Source organism: Dasypus novemcinctus, chromosome 2 (assembly GCF_030445035.2).
Source record: "Dasypus novemcinctus isolate mDasNov1 chromosome 2, mDasNov1.1.hap2, whole genome shotgun sequence".
Classification (NCBI taxonomy): Eukaryota; Metazoa; Chordata; class Mammalia; order Cingulata; family Dasypodidae; genus Dasypus; species Dasypus novemcinctus.
In genome coordinates this window covers 81032301-81049537 of record NC_080674.1, presented here as the reverse complement: position 1 = coordinate 81049537, position 17237 = coordinate 81032301, and the positions used below count along the sequence as shown (strand labels likewise).

Below are 17237 nucleotides of genomic sequence, written 5' to 3'. Positions count from 1 at the left end.
GTAGCTATTTAAATACAAAATAACTTCAGAAATCCTAATTTAAGGCTCTCCCAAGAAGAAATTTTCTTTATGTTGCAATTTGGAAATATGAAGATTTTTTCCTACTCAAGGTTTCACCCAGAGTTTCAAGTTGGCCAGAGAACACCAGAAAAATCAAGTTATTCTAAATTCCTGGTCTCAGTATATCATCACTCAGTTAACCAAATGGACCTCTACAGTAGCAAAAGATTTTCTAAGTCATAAATAAAATCATACTATGCACACCAAGATTTCACCCAATACATATGGATTTGTTTATAAGTGTATCTTCTTTATTTCTAAGAGGAGCCTTTATGAAGGCTGTATTAAGCAGAAGAGCTTTAAATAAATTCTCAAAGGCTGTAAAAGTAACTTCAATATATGAATGTACTTACACTGATTTTAGATTTTGCTTTGTTTTTATGTTTATATTATATAGCTTAGAGGGAAGAGAAGATAGACATTCTATGTGAATTGAACTTGAAAAGACAGCAGCGGGTCAGGTAAAAGAAGAAAGATGGGAAATATATCAGCAAGTACTATTCCAGCAAACTTTTATCATATTACAAATAAAGGATACCATTTTCCTGCAATCCAAGCCCAAACAAGACACTTACTTGAAAGAATGCTAATGGGTACTTAAATTCTTTTTGCCTACGTTATGCCATTCATTTTAATATCTGATCTTTCCTCTGTTAGCAGCAAGTTTTAGCTCTGAAATATTCTAAATAAACTATAAAGATTCTGAAGTAATACATATCCATATGTTGGAAAATAATCTTTCTATAGTAATTTGCACATTACTATTAAGAATGGTTTCCTGTCTTTCCCCTATGCCATCAAAGTAGAAAAGGATTTTTTTAAAAAAGCAATTGGTTAAGGCAGCAGAATGAGAAATAAAATTAGGTTCCCAACTATCTAAAAGATTAACTGTGTGCTTATAGATCCCAATTCAATTAGTAATGTCATCGTTAAGGGAGAAAAAGTGGGTCATTTTATTATCTTCTGCCCTGAAAGAGTCTTAATAATTTTGATTCCCAGTACCTAACACAATAGCATTCAATTTATGAAATAATATTGAAACAGAATAGTCACTTTCTTCCTTGAAGTTTAAAACTGTTTGAAACTCCTTTAAATATTTTAGTTTGTTCAATAATTTAAAGAAAAAGATCAGTAATTTTGAAATTAAAACTGAAGATTTCTGAGATCTACTAAAATGCTGAATGACTCTGAACCAACAATTCAAAGTCTTCTCTTTTCATGGCCATACACAAAAAAAACTATGTCATGCATAACAAGGGAGAACTGAAAGAGAACTCCAAACCTAAAAAGAAAAAATTAAGATGCACATAAAAGAAGCTACAGTAGTTAGGATTCCAATCATCCTTAAGAAATCCCCATTTTTTGTGTAATCATTCACATTACAAAAGATTCTCTGCCTTAAGAAAGATTTTAACAAAGAATTTCTTTAAAAGAGAGCTCTGGGGGGCAGGTGTAGCCCAGTTGGTTAAGTGCCTGCTTCCCATGTACAAGGTCCTAGGTTTAATCCCTGGTGCCTCCTAAAAAACTTTTTAAAAAAGAGAGCTCTCCCAATACATTTATGCCCTTAAGAAAAATATATGCAACTTCAGATATGATAAAGTGATGTAGAATTTAAGCTAAAATATTAATAAGTACATAAAGAATAATCCCAAAGCCAAGGGGGGTGGGGTGGAGAGGGAGGGGCGAAGAGCCTTAAAATTACAACCTAAGTAAATGGAAAAACAATTTAACTGACATAATGTGACATCTATTTCTTAAAACAGTTTCTTGGATTACTAATATTTACTTCCTGTTTGATTGTTTAAGTGTAGGGAAGACTTCTTGATCACTTTTTAAGTTGATACTGTCATTTTGAGCTTCTAACAATGACTAATTCCTAAAAACATTTCCCAAATGATATTCAAATGGTGATATTTTTTAAGATACATAATATTCCATTTTCCTTCAATGCCAAGTTCAGAAAAATTTAAATAGGCAATTCCTTGAAAAACATCTGAAAAGTCTCACTGTTTCTGCCTTTACAATTGCCTACCAAAAATGGCCAAAATATCTTTTGCCAGATTCCATAATTTTTCTGAGACTGTGCCTTAATAGCTTACTTTACCTTCAAAGTTTGAAATTTGGACAAGTAAGCACAGTCTAGATTGTCTCGACTTCTACTTGGTAAGAGAACTTTAGAATGATGTAAAGCTTAAATGAAAAATGACTGCTTTCCATCTTCAGGCAAACAGAAATTTAAGCTGCATAATTTTCTAACATTATGAATTATTAGACTCTAGAAGTCAATATTAAGCAAGGTCTCAACGAAAAAGATAACTGAGTTAGTGTATTTAAGTAGTCTTCTGACTAAAGGAGGGAGATCTAAATGATATATTAAAGTTCCCTCTAAGCTTTCTTAATTATATACAGGTCACCACTGATCTGGGGTGATGTATGTTAAGGACCAATCATTATATTTTCTTAATCTATAATCATACCTGATTTTAGTAAGATATTTGAAGTCCTGAAATCAATATAGATATTTAACATAAAACAGAAGTACTAAAACAAAGTGGTTAAGAGTATGAGCTATTAAGTCAGACCTAGATTTAAAACTTTGCCCCTCTATTAGCTTACAATTAAAGCAAGTAACCAGCTTTCCAAAGACTCAGCTTCTTCATCTATAATAATGTAATAATGTACTCACAGGGCTGTTTTAAGAATTAAATGTATAATGTATATGCATAGAAGCTATGGTATTAGCCACTTATTAACTGTTTAGTTTATAACAGGCATTATTATTATAATTGCACATTTTTATACAATAACTCTGTATAGTTATCTCCTAAACTTTTAATGTATTATTTCAAAATTAGCTTTCTTATGATTTTTTAAATTTAAGAAAAACATAATTTAAACCTAACTTTTTAAACACTTTAAAAAATTAATCTTAACCATTTTTTAATTTTCTTTTTTCAAAATCATTCATTTTATAGCCTGTTTAAATAAACTAATACCCTTCATTGGGTTATATGCACTTTAAAACTAAAAAAGCTATATGCATAATTGTAAAATTTAAGATATTGTTAGTATATAACTGTACAGAAGTCTAAATTCTCAAAATTCTTTATTTAACAACCACAAAAAGGGAGTTATTTTCTAACATCTTTATTCTGTTAACATAAATACCTTCTTAGAATACCAGGATACCATTAGGGAAGGAAACAACTAAAAATATATAGTATCTTGATAAATCTAGATAAATCTCACAATATGCCTGTATCAAAACAAAGATCCCTTCACAAGAATCTGTTTATATATTTAAACTTCCCCAACTTGATTTTTTACACTCCATAGAAAATACCCTGCCCCTCTATCACCTACTTTTTTATGTCAATTAAGAATTAAGTAGTAACAGTCAGTAATGCTGTTATAGAAGTTTCTGTAAACAGAAATGTTTGTAGCCTTCCCTGCCTTTCTTCCACAATTGAGAAATATTTTACTAATTTTTAAATACTTTAAATATTTTGCCACAAATATAAAAAATATTAAAAAATGACTAAAAACTGCGTAATATTGCAACAAATAATATTCCATTCCAGAACTGCTTTTGCTTTTAAAAATGAAATCCTATTTTAACTGTATTAGAGGAGCTCAAAATTTAAAAGAACCTTGTGCCTTTCTTTGTAAAGTGACAGCATTTGTTGTTGTTACTGTAAAGTTTAAAGTCATTCTCAAACTTATTTATTATGCAAGTTGGAATTTTGCCCTATTTGCTTTTAAGAAAACAAAAGGTATATTTGTGTAGGAATATGAGATATACACAAACAAAATGTAATAAGCAGCAGCATATAGGTGAAACAATAAGTTAGTGTATACTACTGTAATTCTGAGTATTATAATAGGAAAATAAACCACACCAGTTTCTGAATACATCATTTGGGACTACACAGCTTGCATCAATCAAGCAACATTTCCAAGACTCAGTTTCTTTATCTGTAAAACAGATAATTCCTCGCAAGTTTGTTTGTTGGTTTCTTTGTTTAGGATTTTAAAATTTGCATATAAAATTTAGTGTGCCAACATATGATACTAAATAAATTACTAGTTATATTAATAACGACATATAGTAGTAATAAAAGGTTGAAATACTAAACACACAGTCACTATCTTTGATGATTAGTATGACCTAGAGAGTCAGTACTTTATTGAGAGGGGTGAATAAGGCAAAAAACTTACTGTTACCTCCATACTTTCAGATGCTTATATTAACATTATTTATAATGTTTAAAAGAGCATAAACACTGTTCTCTAACTATATTTGAAATTCATAATAGTTCTTCACATAGCACAGAATTTAGTATTTAACAGGAGGAAGACAGCCAGATTCCAAAAGGACTTTGTTATAATGATCTCTAGATGACCCACAGCCAACTGGGAGGCCCACACCATATCAAGACTGTATCACAGTGAACTCTTTATTACACATCACCTCACATATGTGCATTATAATAATAACTGATGTTCAAAACCAAGAGGATCTAAAGCTTCTTTAAAAATAAAAAAAATTTTTTAATTTAAAAAATATTTTAAAAAAGCAAAAAGTATCAATTCTTCTCAATTATCAGAGATTAAATTGTTTAATTTAGATTCCATGTCAAATATATCTACTGTATTTTGTGTAACATATATAAAATAAATGAATAAATTCTTGGAAATTGGTCACACAAACTGGTTATCATGCTTTCTTAGTCATATGGCAACCTATTAAGTTTAATAAACAATCCTACTAAGTGTATAAAACTTACAAGCTAAAAATTATGTGGCTTTCAGAAGGTTGGTCAAATTTTCTAAACAAGTAATTTAAATATTATTGCTAAATAAAACCAGGAACAAAGATGACTATGGTGGAAAACAGAGAAATGGTAGGACTATTAAACAAAGAAACAATTCTGAAAAAGGACACAAGAAAATTGGAAAACAAAAGGTTTCATACAGATTATGAGTATGCACATTACCTAGGTTCCTCTAAACTCAAACTAAGCACAACTTAAACTTTTTCTAGTAGGCACACTTCATTTCTTGAAATGTTTCCAATTAACTTTAGCAGGATCCTTAATAGTATACACATAAGAATAGTGTCCTAATATTATCTCTATTGATATATTACTTGACAAAATCAAATGAAAGTTAAAAAGGCTATAAAATTGCTCAACTTCTTAATTTTTTTCCCCTGCTTTTCAAAGTATAAATACACTGAGCTGGAAAAATTCTGATTTCTTTACCACGTAAAGAAATACTTAAAAACAGCATGAAGAAAACTGGAACAAGGCCAAATGGGCCTTGACCAACTCAATATATTTAATCCTCATTAGTGATAACCTTGAGCACCATGCAAAAAAATTCCACCATTGATATAAATGACAAGACTGCCTGCCAATAACTAAATAAAGTATCAGAGACTGCTGAAAAAGTATATGAAACATTTTAAATGTTCTAGTGGCCAATGTTTCAATCTACATAGAAAATGCTATCATTTACACAGAAGGTAACTATTATTACTACTTTTATATTCACATGAATACTGTATAAATAGTTCTATATACACGTGACATAATATGTATTATAATAATTTATAAGAAACACTTACTGGGTAAATTTTTTGGAGGGATGGAAGGATGGGTTCAGGTAGGGCTATAAAAAGAAAAAGTTTAAAGCTTCTGTGATTCACATGATTCATTTTACAAAACAATAATTTGTCAGCTACACCCAGGTATGAGACTGATATTAGCACCTACAAGGGTTTAGGCTAAAATTCAACAGTTTTTATATATTTTGTGAAATTAAATCCTGATCCCTAAAAATTTAAATTTAAAATATATCCAAGTTGACAATTTAAGGTTCTATTAATGAACTATGTATATTCCTATGTAAGCCAATGCTCCTTACACAATTTTAGAATAATAGGTCATCAATAAAGGGACAGACATCATTTGGTCCAACATCAGACAAACACAAAGTAAGCAAGACAAGGATTGTTCTACAAATGTTAAATGGACATTATTAAGATGGTATGTAGCTATCAAAAAATAATTTCACAAGTATAGTCTAATGATACTATATAATGAAAGAACAAGAGTTCTATCATAATTGTCTATTATTTAATTTCTGCTACTATCAAACAATATCAAAATTGAGATAGTTCTAAAAAACTAATCAATTGAAAGCAATCTTCAACTTCATTAATTTCTTATTTAAAAGGACTCAGCAAAGATGAGAAATCTAAACTGATATAAAATTTCAGACAAAGGAATAATTACCTTCATGTTACCACTATATATTTTAATTGTGATTCTTCACTCTTCAGTAGTTTTACCCAACTTAAACATCATTAAATGCACAACAGTGATTTCATATCATTATTTTGTAAATGGAATAATATGAAAGGCAAAGTACCTAATATTCACAATATAAGAAATGACTACAAAATGCCCGAATATGATAAAAAAACAAGACATTTTCAAGATTTCTTTAAAATTAGAGAACAAATATAGCACCATACAATAAACTTTGTACTTAAGAATTAGAAATGCATTATATATAATTAAACTCAGTAATAAAGAATTTTTAACTTGTTAATTTGCTATTTAGTAAAAGCTTTTAAAAGTGATTTCTGGAATATGTTAATATACACATAATCAACCATTATGACCAATTTACATGGTTTACAACTATGATTAGAAATACATAAATATATAAATTTCTACCACATATGCAGTAGGATGCTTTATTTAAATTTCCCTTTCTGTATCATGCTTCATTCCTATATTAAAAATTGGAATAAAATAAAATTCCATTATAGTCTGGATGTTCATAGTGTATGACTGAGAATATTAGGGGGGAAACTCACACATTACTTACCAGAACCACTCTTGGAAGTAAGGGTATATTTTTCTCCCCCAGAGATATTCAAATGCTCAAAATTCTAAAAGACTCTACAATCAACTTCACTTCAAATATCTGTATATTTGTCTAACATTTTTAAGGTTTTCTAATAAGTTGGGATATAATATAGAAGTCAAATTGGAAAATCTTACTAGGAATTAATTTACTTAAAAGTCTGAATTCATTTCCTATTGAATACCCTAGCAAGTTAAGATTATAATAAAACAAAGGATGAAGAAAAGATTGTAGAGAACCAGAACAAAGAAATTTTATCTCATATTAGAACCATCACTAGAATGCTAGGAGAAAAACAAATATTAACTGGTTTAGGATTTTTCAATGGACAGAAAAGCCTCTAGAAGTCAAATAGGAAGCTTTGGGGAGTAGGAGCATCATTCAGTAAACTCCTAGTGTTACAACCTTAAAGATTTAGAGATACTAGTCATTAGAGAAGCAATTATTATACAGTTACAGTATCCTGATAGTAGCCTCAAAAAAGCTTAAGAAATTTTAAAAATGTTTATCTTGCTACTACTACTATTACTATGACTCCAAAGCAACATTCATTCATTCTAGAAGAATCTGGCTTTACCATCTATTTTATTTGGACTTCAAAGTTTTGGACTGTAGTCTATCTTTTAAATTTCTCTCTCAAAAGCAAAATAAGACCAAGAAAAATAAATCCAAAACTTATTATTGCAGTATATGATCAACATAATGATCTACAAGGTATTACCTGTCTGCTGTACAGAGAGTGGCTCTCTGGTCAGGCCTCCACTAATTTATACTTTCCATATTGATTTACCAAAAAAATCAACTATTAAAACATTTCATCTTGTGCTGGCTTCAGCGGCACATATACTAAAAACATCTCATCTTCACTAACACTAAGCAACCATTAATTTTGAAGCAAGAACAAACTGGCAAATAGTTTTCTGCTACATAAACATCAAGTCTTTCACCTGATCTCCTACCAACAGATATTCATATTTGCAGTTGGTCAGTCATTAAACATCTTGGATCCCTGGTCTCATCACCACAAAATAGCATGTGTCAGCTTTCAGAACCCTTAATGTCCAACTGAGTAGACTGTGTAGACTGGCTTAATTGCTATCTCTTGGATTATTTGTATATAAGATTACTAAACATGTATTAGAAATCAAAGTTCCAATAAGATTTGATCAGCTTATCCTATTTTTCTATGGAATTTTCAATACTTGTAAAAATTCTCGAAGACCTATCTTATGAATAACACAACTACAAGTTTCTACTCACTACTGTTTCCCACTATTTATGAAACAAAAAGTATGACTTTTTATCCAAATGGCCTGAAAAACAAAGGCTAAATAGAATGACTTAAAATTTGGGGGTCAATCTTACACAACAGTCCTGTAAAGATAGTACCTGGTGAGAGAGGGAAGCTCACCACTGAATCAAATGTTAAATTATTTTTGGCCATGTAGGGGATTAAAATCTTTGACTGAGAAAAAAATGATTCAATTTCTATCTCAAATGAAAAGGAAAATAAAAAACATGATGAATGGTGCTTGAGCTTATGTTTATAGACCCCCTGAACATCTGTCTGCATCAAGAGAGTAGATCTATAATTCAGTGGTGAAAGTTCTTTTAATACAAAAGTGGATATGGAAAAATTGTCTAAAATAAAAACACAATATTTTTCCACAGTGGAATGTTTTCCAGGAAATAATATTTCAAAAACATTTGTTCAAAGAACAATATGAGCAATATGGTTTTATAGGCCTTATAAAGAACTTTTAAAAATAATGTTATTTGAAGATAGAGTCAACAGAGAAGACATCATGATGAAGTTTAACTGCATTTCAATTTTGCAAATTGGGGGAAAATTACCATAATACTTACTTTGTAAATAGTGCAAAACCATCAGTACAAGACTATAGCTGCTTAAAGTACCACGACTGGCATCATTTATTTCATGGTGATTTGCCCACTTCTTAATCACCAGTACTAATGGACGAACTCGATTTTCAACTGAAAATAAAATTAAAACTTCAAAATGGTAAGCAGATATTACAGTTACACTGAAAGTTTACATTATTTCCCAACTCCATGCCAATACAAAATACAGGCTGCCTCCCTGTATATAGTGTATACTATAATGAGTACTAAACACTATATTTACCATAAACATGTCTTCTAAAACTCACCTTAGTTGCCTTTTAAAAATTATCAATTATTAAAATACATTTCATTTACCTATAACCCTGGTAGTATACGATTTTAACATAGCAATATATTATGTAAATAATAAATTAAGACACATTATCTTAAGCACAACTGAACAGATACCACTATTTACTACAAACACCTTTAAAAAGGAATAAGGAATGAAGGAAAAAGAGAAACTGATAATTATTTAGAAATAAATTAAAAACTTACGGTATGCATAAGTTCTGAGAAGGAATGTGTTTCTTATTCCAACAATATTGTTTACGTTCAAATCAAACTCCACACAGCTATTAAAAAAAAAACCAAAAAAAACTTTAGCTCAAGTACAAATTAATCCCCAGTAACTAAATTTATACTCATCCATCCAATGGAATATAAATGGGCCTAAAGGTCAAAGAGCTGTGTTTTAGAAACGAGGCAGTAAAGAAATAAAAATGAATACTTACTCAGTATGTCATTTTAATGTGATTTGGGTATATTAAAAACATAAAATAGGATTAATATTGAAAGATCCATAAGCTCCAATTATCTTAGAAAAGGAAATTTTTAAATCTTGAAATCTTTTCCAAATAAACAAAATTATGTGACCAAAACATTTCTGGGCAAGTTATCCCACTAAATTATGTATTCTCATTAATTTGGAACTACAGAATCATTTACTTTGAGACAATGGGAATAACAAGCCAAGTACAGTACAGACAAAAAAATAAAGGCTCTGTCTACCACCAAAAATGGCTGGCAAATTACAATATTATGTCAAATTTAGCTACTGATGTCTAGGAAGAACTATTATAGTCAAGCATGTAATGAAAAGGATACTTCTTTGAAAGCAAAGGTATCATGCAAATCACAAGTTAAGAGGCCAATAAGGATGGGATCTACAAAGAATGGCTAAACACATAAAAAAAGGAAGGATTCTAAATGTAAAAGTTAGTTTCAACTATATCCACACACTATGATGGCCAACTTCTTCTGAACACTCAATTTTTCCATAAAAAGAGTACCTGAAATCAACAAATGTTCCTTTTTATAGATTTTAATTATAAAATTTGAAATTCACCATTTCAGCTTCTTTTGTTTTGGGAAATAAAAGAAATCTTAGGTTCTTTCAATTATCCTTATACATTAACGGAAACGGATAGTGGTATTAACATCTTGTATCATATATATATGGATTTGGGAAACTTATGGCAACAATAGAGTTACATTCTTTATGTTAGTGTAAGTTTAATACAGCAAACAGTTTGCACTTCAACAGAGAGGAAAAAACATTTAGCTGGAAACCAGTCTGCAATTCAAAATTTTCCCAAAAATATTATGTCAAAGCTTGAAAAATATCCACCGGACATGTTTTAGATTCTATTTTTGGAAATACTAAGAAAGTACCCTAAATATGGAAGAAATCCTACACACAAAAATGTTCACTTAGTATAGTAACTAAAAATCAGAAACAAAGCAAATGATCAAATATAAGGAAACAGTTCTAAGTTAATGATAGTACAATCCTCAATAAAATACTATAAAACCATTAAAAATGATGCTGCAGAGAAATATTTAATGACCTAAGTGTTCATGATACGTGGTTAAGTAAAAAAAGTATGATTTCAGGGAAACGGACTTGGCCCAGTGGTTAGGGCGTCCGTCTACCACATGGGAGGTCCGTGGTTCAAACCCCAGGCCTCCTTGACCCGTGTGGAGCTGGCCCATGCGCGGTGGTGATGCGCGCAAGGAGTGCCCTGCCATGCAGGGGTGTCCCCCACGTAGGGGAGCCCCACACACAAGGAGTGCGCCCCGTAAGGAGAGCTGCCCAGCGCGAAAGAAAGTGCAGCCTGCCCAGGAATGGCGCCGCCCACACTTCCCCTGCCGCTGATGACAACAGAAGCGGACAAAGAAACAAGACGCAGCAAATAGACACAGAGAACAGACAACCAGGGGAGGCGGGGGGAATTAAATAAATAAATAAATCTTTTAAAAAAAATTTAAAAGTATGATTTCAATTTTAATGTTTAAATAATACTGGTATTTATATGCTTAGAAAAGAGACTGAAAGGTTGACACCAAAATGTTAACAGTAGTCCTCTTTTGGTATCAGAACTGGAGTTGTTTTCTTTTTCATGATTTTTATAGAGAATACTTTGTACACAACCTTAATTACAGAAAGAATAAAATTATTCATTTAATTAGGATCATAACTATATATTTTTTAACTATTCTAACTAGCTAGTACTTTAAGTTTATGTTTTCTCCTTACATCTTTTATGTATTACTGTTCTAATTTAAACTCAAATGTTATAAACTTGGTAGAAATTTGATAAATACTTATGGATTGGATGAATGGAAGGGAAGGTTTGAATCAGACACATACCTAAAGATTTGTGTATTTTAAAAATAATTCCAGTATTACTTTTATAAAGCTGGGCTAGAAAAACCTGATTTATCAGGTTTCTAAAAAGATGCTATGTCTGTTTAGAAAATATTAACAAATCCTTTTTAAGCAATCAATACTGCTTACATTTTATACACAGATATTACATAAAAGGGTCTAATTCTAGAGCCATAAGAATCAAGAATATATAGATAAGCCTAAATTTTGAAACAGAATATGTATAGCTATATTTTCATTTTTTCATTTATATTATTCTGCACATTATACACATCTTTCATTAAAATGAAAAAGTGTATAATCCTAATTGCATTTACAACAAAACCAGTGGTATAAATATACACCAAATTTCATCAATTAAAATATGTTCTTGAGAACACAAGACATTTCCAAAGGACATGAGCAACTATCTTGCCTTTTAAATCTAAACGTGTTCAGAAATAAATAAGTTTACTACATTGGACAAGATCATGTCCATAGTACTTTCCAACAGGCATAGTAACTCTATTGTGCCACCAGAGAAGAATTAGAGAAGATCAATTTTTTTAAAAATGAGGCAGTACATAAATGACTTGGAAAATTTCACATACAAGCATATGATTTACTTAGGCCTCAGACATAGCTTTTCAAGAGGAAGAAATGATTTATTATACTGTTTCTTTAATTTTCTTTAATATAAACTATGAGTTTTTTAAATAATGGGTTGATTACTAACACAAAAATCTCTGAAAACATTTTATTAAATATTTCCTAGTTTCCCAAATTAAAGATATATCCGTTAACAGTAACCCCAGACTTTAGGGAAAGTAAAAGAAACTTTAGAAAGGACAAAAGATTCTGAGTTAAGCATTCTGCTCTAATTTTTTATGAATAGAGCAGTTTTACTGGTTAATATCCTAAATTATGTAATTTATTATTTAAATATGCATTCATAAAATGAGCATGATGATCACATAAATGAATTATTTACCCAGGTTTCTACTACTTTTGCTCAAATATGTATAAAATTATACTTGTTTCACTTAATACTAGTAGACTGATTTGAAGACTCTACTATTTCTACAAATACAGTTCACGACTACTAGAACTTTCAGTTTACTTGGATTTCAGGATATGCAATTCAACTTTTCACTAATATCCACACTTTTGCAACTGCATCAGAGTGAAAATTGTGAATGTATGCAAAAAGCAAAGGAAATAAATGGTCTTAGAAATACATTACTGGAAACGGACTTTGGCCCAGTGGTTAGGGCGTCCGTCTACCATATGGGAGGTCCGCGGTTCAAACCCCGGGCCTCCTTGACCCGTGTGGAGCTGGCCATGCACAGTGCTGATGCGCGCAAGGAGTGCCGTGCCACGCAAGGGTGTCCCCCGTGTGAGAGCCCCACGCGCAAGGAGTGCGCCCGTGAGAAAAGCCGCCCAGCGTGAAAAGAAAGAGCAGCCTGCCCAGGAATGGCGCCGCCCACACTTCCCGTGCCGCTGACGACAACAGAAGCGGACAAAGAAACAAGACGCAGCAAACAGACACCAAGAACAGACAACCAGGGGAGGGGGGGGGGAAATTAAATAAATAAATAAATCTTTAAAAAAAAAAAAAAAGAAAAAAAGAAATACATTACTACATACAGAATTTTAGCCTATAGACACATGGAATCTTAGAAACTAACAAATAAAAACATTCTTGGTAAACAAAAATCTAACAATATATTAAAATCCCCACTCTTATCAGAAACCATTATAAGCAATCACACACATGAAAAGATGGTTATCTGGAGTAAAAGATAAAGTCCATAAATGTGGAGCTAAATAAAACTAATCAATAGATGACATTCCTGTCACCCATTCTAACCACCATTTGGGTTATCTTTAAAACAAATTTTTTGTCACAACACTGGTGAAAACCCAGAAAAAAGAAATACTTAGTGTGTAATAATATCCTTTTCTTACAATTTATTTTTTGTTTTTAGTCAAATTGTAGAATAGATTCCAAAAGATTCCAGATCATTAAAAAATCTAAAATATAAATACATATAAAATCTTTATATTGGAAAAAGTATCAAATACTCAAAATATCAATCAGAATAACTAAGTACAGTTAAGCATGAGAAAGAACTGTTTAGACCATTATTAACAAATGTCATTTCAAAGACCAAATCATTTCTAAAAACCTATATGCTACAGCATGTATTTCTTAACTTATATACATCACATGAATATCTAAAAATGATTTAAAGCCAATGAAAAAAAAAGTACAGCAATTACTTACCTGACTTTATCCCTAAACTTCACAATTGGCACTTTCGCTCTAATTAATTGAGGTCTCTCAATGTAGCCAGCTGATAGATAAAAGACATAATACAAATATATGCAGATGTTTCTCAAATTCATGTTTCAGTGCACATATAAAAAGAAAACAGTATGTTGCTAAGCTAAAACAATTTAAGAACATATAGTCTTTGAGAAAAAAGCAAATAAGTGAGGACATCATCAAATCTTGAACTAGAGATCCAGTAATACCATTTATAGGGCTTCATATTAAAGTTACTTTCAGATATGGTCTAATACCTTTATCTAACAATTTCTATAAAGAACTTCATCAGATCATTATAGGAGTGAAAAATATGTTGGCCAGCAGCAGAGACAGCAAAATTCTGGAACAGCATATGATAAAATATTGTGTAGCCACAGAAATCACATTTACAAAGAATCTTAAATGTGGAAACGCAACATAATATATGGTTGGTGGTGGACAATCAAATAAGTACAATTTCTAAGAGGAAAAACATTTTTTATACCATCAAACTTTCAAAAATGTTTTTTTTTCTGCATTTAAACTAGTACATGTTCACTGTGAAAAAAATCAGGAAAATACAGGAATGTATAAATGAAAAACTTTGTAAATCTTTCTCAAATAAATAATTTCCTCATTTTTTTATCTAAAAGAAGTGCCATATTTTTAAAGACTAAAAGTTTTCTTATAATGTTTTACCAAATCTTAAAATATATCAAGCCTCACAATGGAAATTATGTATAAGAAAAGAACAAGTATAAAGAAGAAGAAAAAAAAAAACATTATGTACAGGAGTAGTTCAGTGAGACTTAAATGAAAAAGATTAGGAGTTAAAATTTTTTAGTTCCCAGTACAGGTTCTGACACAAACTATAGTCCTCAGACAATAGTCCCCATTGAGCACCGGTCTCCTTAACTACTGTAAAAAATAATCAGAAAGAACCTTCATTTGAATTTAGATTATCTCCAAGATCCCTTCCATCTTTAGCATTGTATGATTCTAATGCCATCTATTAAAAATCCACCTCATGGCGCCACCTCAATCAATATGGCGGAATAAGATACTCAGGCTCCAACTGCCACAAAAGCTTCTGAACAACCAGCAAGAACCGGCAGAAGCCTCTTTCTTAAAACTCTAGAAAACATTTAAGGTACAGTAACAGGTCGATTACCAAGCTCTGTGGGAACACTGTGGGAGAGCAGTCAAGTTGTGCTGACTGAGGCAAAGGACTGATGGCTATAGGACAAATACTGCAGGGCCTAGGAATCTGTTTCCTAGGGAAGAGGGGACATTCAAAATCATATAAACATGGGAATTCTTAGGGCCAAGCACATGACCAAGACAAGACACATGTGCACAAAAGATCAGGGATGCCCCTATGCTTGGAGCTATTCTCTAAAATCATTTTATGGATAAGCTCTGTAGTTCAGCACTCACACACAAAGACTGGGAAAGGTGTTTTCTTCATGTCTAACTCCCCCTCCCCTCTTTTTTTTATTACCTAGCTCCTGGCATTCAAGGAAATCTCTTTCATATCATTAACTGAATATAAGCTTAAGGAACAGATACCTCAGAATCTAAATTCCAGTGATACCACACCAAGATATCAAAATACCTGCTTTTCAGTAAAAGATTATGAACCATATATAGAAATAGGAAGGAAAGACCCAGGCAAGGAGAAGATTAAAGCATAAGAAACCATCAATATGGAGGATCAGACCATGGGACATTCCCAGCAAAGACCCTTTAAAACATGGTCCTAAATATGCTCAAAGAGCTAAAGGCAAACATGGACGAAGATCTAAAGGAAATCGAGAAAACAAAAGAGGAACACAAAAAGAATATCAATAGAGCAGAGCAGGTATAGTTCAGTGGTTGAGTGCCTGCCTTGCACGGATAAGGTCCTGGTTCAGTCCCCAGTACCTCCTAAAAAAACAAAAACGAAAAAAAGATTATCAAAAGAGAGATGGAAATTATGAAAAGGAACTAAACTAAACAGAGCTGAAGACTACAGTAACAGAAATTAAAAACTCCCTGAGGGATTCAATAGCACATTGGAGCCACCAGACAAAAGGATCCATGAACTTGAAGATAAGACAACTGAAATTATCCAGTTTGATAATTTATCCCAGAATTTGCCCTGCATATAGAAGGCAGCTCACCAAGCTCTGTGGGAACACTGTGGCAGTGAAGTCATTGAAAAGTAAACAGAGCCGAGGAACCTGTGGGACACCATCAAGCTCACCAATGTAATTGTAATTGTACAATGCAATTGTAGGAGTGCCAGAAGAAGAAAGAAGGGGAAAAAGGAGTATTCAAGGAATATGACTTTTTAACAAAAGTCATAAATATACACATCCAAGATATTCAACGAACTCCAAACAGGATAAACCCAGACTGACACTGAACAAGGTTATAATCAAACTGCTGAATGCCAAAGATAAAGAGACAATTCTGAAAACTGCAAGACATAAAGAACATGTCACACACAAGGTAGCCTCAGTAAGTTTACATGTCAATTTCTCATCAGAAACCAGATAGGCAAAAAGGCAATAGGAAGATATACTTAAAGTTCAGAAAGAAAAAAAAATTGCCAACCATGAACTCTGTGTCAACCAAAGTTTATGGAGGGATTAAGACATTTCAAGATGTACAAAAGTTGAGGGGACTTCATCACCACTAGACCAACCCTGAAAGAAATGCTTAAGGGAGCTCTGTAAGTTGAAAGGAAAGGACACTCCACTTTCAACTTATGGGATCTAAAAGGCAAATGGCTAAAATATAATGAAAAATAAAAATAAAATCCACCTAATAATGGTAGCACACTGTGAATGTAACACCACTGAATTGTATATTTGAAAGTGGATAAAATGATAAAATGTTAGATATATGTTACCACAATAAAAGCTTAAAAACAAAATGAAACTACACAACACTAAGAATGAACCTTAAGAAAATTATGGACCACAGTTAATAAAATAATTGTAGTAATACTGGTTCATTAATTGTAACAAATGTACCACACTTTGGCAAAATGTTAATAGGAAAAACCCTGTGGTCAGGGTAGGGTGGGGTATGGGAACCTGAATTCTGTACATTCTGCCTCATTTTTCTGTAAATCTATGTGAAATTTAAAAATTGCTTAAAACAACTTCACGTAAGGTATGAATTTCTATCATTTTACATAATTTTTTCTCATTATTTTACAAATGAGAAAACTGAAGTCCACTGTATTATACTCACTTGATTTATTTCTCTCCCACAATAGATACAAGCCATTCAAGAGCAATAATTGTGTTACTTATTTCCTAACTCAAAGCCTGGTATATAATAAATACGTGTTAAACAAATGGACAAACACCTTTCCAATGT

The 17237-nt window shown here is 31.6% G+C and overlaps 1 protein-coding gene across 9 annotated transcripts in view; it reads right to left on the bottom strand.

The window, feature by feature from the left end:
• TENT2 (terminal nucleotidyltransferase 2) overlaps positions 1 to 17237 on the bottom strand; it is a 66041-nt gene that overhangs the window by 10330 nt on the left and 38474 nt on the right. For all 9 annotated transcript variants that reach the window (XM_058275380.1, XM_058275387.1, XM_058275371.2 and 6 more), the window contains 4 exons: positions 13842 to 13911; positions 9403 to 9479; positions 8866 to 8994; positions 5690 to 5733 (listed from right to left, as the gene is read on the bottom strand). In XM_058275380.1, the coding sequence (XP_058131363.1) occupies positions 5690 to 5733; positions 8866 to 8994; positions 9403 to 9479; positions 13842 to 13911 (320 nt within the window). The remainder of the gene's footprint in view (positions 1 to 5689; positions 5734 to 8865; positions 8995 to 9402; positions 9480 to 13841; positions 13912 to 17237) is intronic.